The 2,116-nt window shown below is 41.9% G+C and overlaps 1 protein-coding gene across 1 annotated transcript; it reads right to left on the bottom strand.

Moving 5' to 3' along the window:
- Nucleotides 1–1,352: 1,352 nt before the first annotated feature.
- LOC123246765 (late cornified envelope protein 5A-like) lies at nt 1,353–1,793 on the bottom strand. Its single transcript, XM_044675557.1, has 2 exons — nt 1,666–1,793; nt 1,353–1,578 (listed from the first exon to the last, which is right to left on the bottom strand). Exons 1-2 carry the CDS (start codon nt 1,791–1,793, stop codon nt 1,353–1,355), a joined length of 354 nt encoding a protein of 117 aa, XP_044531492.1.
- Nucleotides 1,794–2,116: the final 323 nt, after the last annotated feature.

Here is a 2,116-nt window from a genome sequence, read left to right as displayed (position 1 = left end):
GGAGCCAATGCACAGAAAGTTAAGGGTTAAAAAAAAAGATCAATCCTAGATTCAGACCTAGGTCACCAGAAGTCAAGTATAAAAATATTGTAATCATTATTAAAAAATAATATTTTATTTTTCCCTCAAATATATGAAAACAAATTTTAGCCTTCATTATTTTAAAGTTTGAGCCAAATTCTCACCCTCCCTCCCTCCTTTCCCTGCTCCTTGAGGTGGCAAGCAATCTGATAAAGATTTTACATTGTAATAGTGTAAAACATGCCTCCATATCTGTCATTCTGTGAAAGAGAACTTGAACAAATGAAAGAAAAGTAAAATATAGTATGTCTGTCTACAGAGAATGCTATGATTATTGAATGGACTCTAGTAGGTTCTTAGACATCCTATGAAAAAATCTAGGATGACAGAGATTTGAAAACCCTCCATAACAGTGTTGGAAACTGAGATTCAGGGATAACTCTGCATTTGTAGAAGGAGAAATTCTACTGGCCTTGTAAATGGCATCTGATAAATATAAAATAGAAATCTAGCATTCAAACCAGAGAACCTGAGTTCACATTTGACTTCTGATGTTTATTACTTATTTGACTTTGGGAAAGTTATTCTAACTCCCTAGGCCTCCATGTCCTCATCTTTTAAAAGGAGGGTATTAGGGAGCACCTAGGTAGTTTAGCAAAAAGAAAGCCAGGCTGAGGTCAGGAAGACCTGGGTTCAAGTCTGGCCTCAGACACTTCCTAGTTGTGGGACCCTGGGTAGATCCCTTAGCCCCAATTGCCTAGCCCTTACTATTCTTCTGCTTCAGAGCCAATATTAGTATCAATCTAAAACAGAAAGCAAGAGGTTTTTTTTTTCTTTTTAAATGAGAGGGTGGGACCCTATAGGCTTTGAGATCCCTTCTAGGTTTGACATATGGTTCTATTATTCCAAGTACAAAATCAGTGTCAGGTATGTTCAAAGTAAAGCAGTGCCAATTCAAGCAAGTTATTTATCTGGAGAACAAAGAACAGTGACTTTATCTTTTAAAAAATAAATCTGAGTTTTTAGATATCTAATATGGAGAAAGACCAGGGACTAGAAAGACACAAAAGATAATCACAACCAGACAAAGAAGACAATAAATGCATATTTATTGTTGTGAATAGTCAATGATCACAAGAGACTTGACAGTGCAACTGAGTCAGGGCAAGTACAAGAATCAGAGGTAAAGAAAGTTTAAGGAGAATAAGGTCAATAAAGACCATCTCAGTAAGGTAAAAGGCAAATGATGAGAGAGGACAATAGCAGGTCTGGGTGGTACCATGGGCTTTTGGCTCCACATCTCTCTTTCTTGATATAGAGGGAACAGATGATCAACAGCAGCCCCCAGAGCTCCCACAGCAGCCCCCAGAGCTCCCACAGCAACCTCCAGAGCTCCCACAGCAGCTTCCAGACTGCTGGTTGTGCCCACTGCCACTGTCACAGCAGTCAGACCTCTGGCGCCTACGCCTGTGGGATCTCCTGTGATGGGAGAAGAGGCAGCAGCCACCTCCAGAGCCAGAGCTGCAGCATCCCCCAGAGCTACAGCATCCTCCTGAGCTACAGCATCCTCCTGAGCTACAACATCCTCCTGAGCTAGAACCACAACAGGAGACTGGAGGAGGGCATGGAGCTTGGGGAGGGCACTTGGGAGGGCATTTGGGAGGACACTTAGGTGGACACTTGGGTGGGCACTTAGGTGTCTGACATTTGGGAGGGCACTTGGGTGGGCACTTAGGGGCCTGGCACTGTTGCTGGCTTTGCTGGCAGGACATTTCTGTTGGATGTCAACCTGAAAGACAAAATGAGAAAAAGAAAATCAAACCTAGGTTAAGGAGTTGCTTCCATCTAGGGTTAATGCCCTAAGGGACAGCACTTATGAGCTGTCACTTACTCATTTGTCTTCAGAAGGGGAAAATAAAAGACAAGGGGATTTTTCACTTAGTAAAGTTTGAGTTGAAATGTGGCTCCAGAAAAAGGGTATCTATGTAGAAAAAAACAGGCCACATTGATTGTCTAACAACTAAGGAAAACAAATCCCAATATACCTTCTGGGTTATGCTGAGAGCCAGTACTTTCCTGATTTCCCTCTCTTACA

This window comes from Gracilinanus agilis, chromosome 4, assembly GCF_016433145.1.
Source record: "Gracilinanus agilis isolate LMUSP501 chromosome 4, AgileGrace, whole genome shotgun sequence".
NCBI classification, from domain to species: domain Eukaryota; kingdom Metazoa; phylum Chordata; class Mammalia; order Didelphimorphia; family Didelphidae; genus Gracilinanus; species Gracilinanus agilis.
This window is presented reverse-complemented; position numbering and strand designations above follow the sequence as displayed.

Bases quoted from the DNA above. Each gene is read 5' to 3' on its own strand.
- LOC123246765 (XM_044675557.1), bottom strand. From the start codon at position 1,793: ATGTCCTGCCAGCAAAGCCAGCAACAGTGCCAGGCCCCTAAGTGCCCA. The intron at 1,579-1,665 runs GTGCCCTCCCCA...AGGATGCTGTAG, and splicing joins CCTCCCAAATGCCCTCCCAA to CTCAGGAGGATGCTGTAGCT.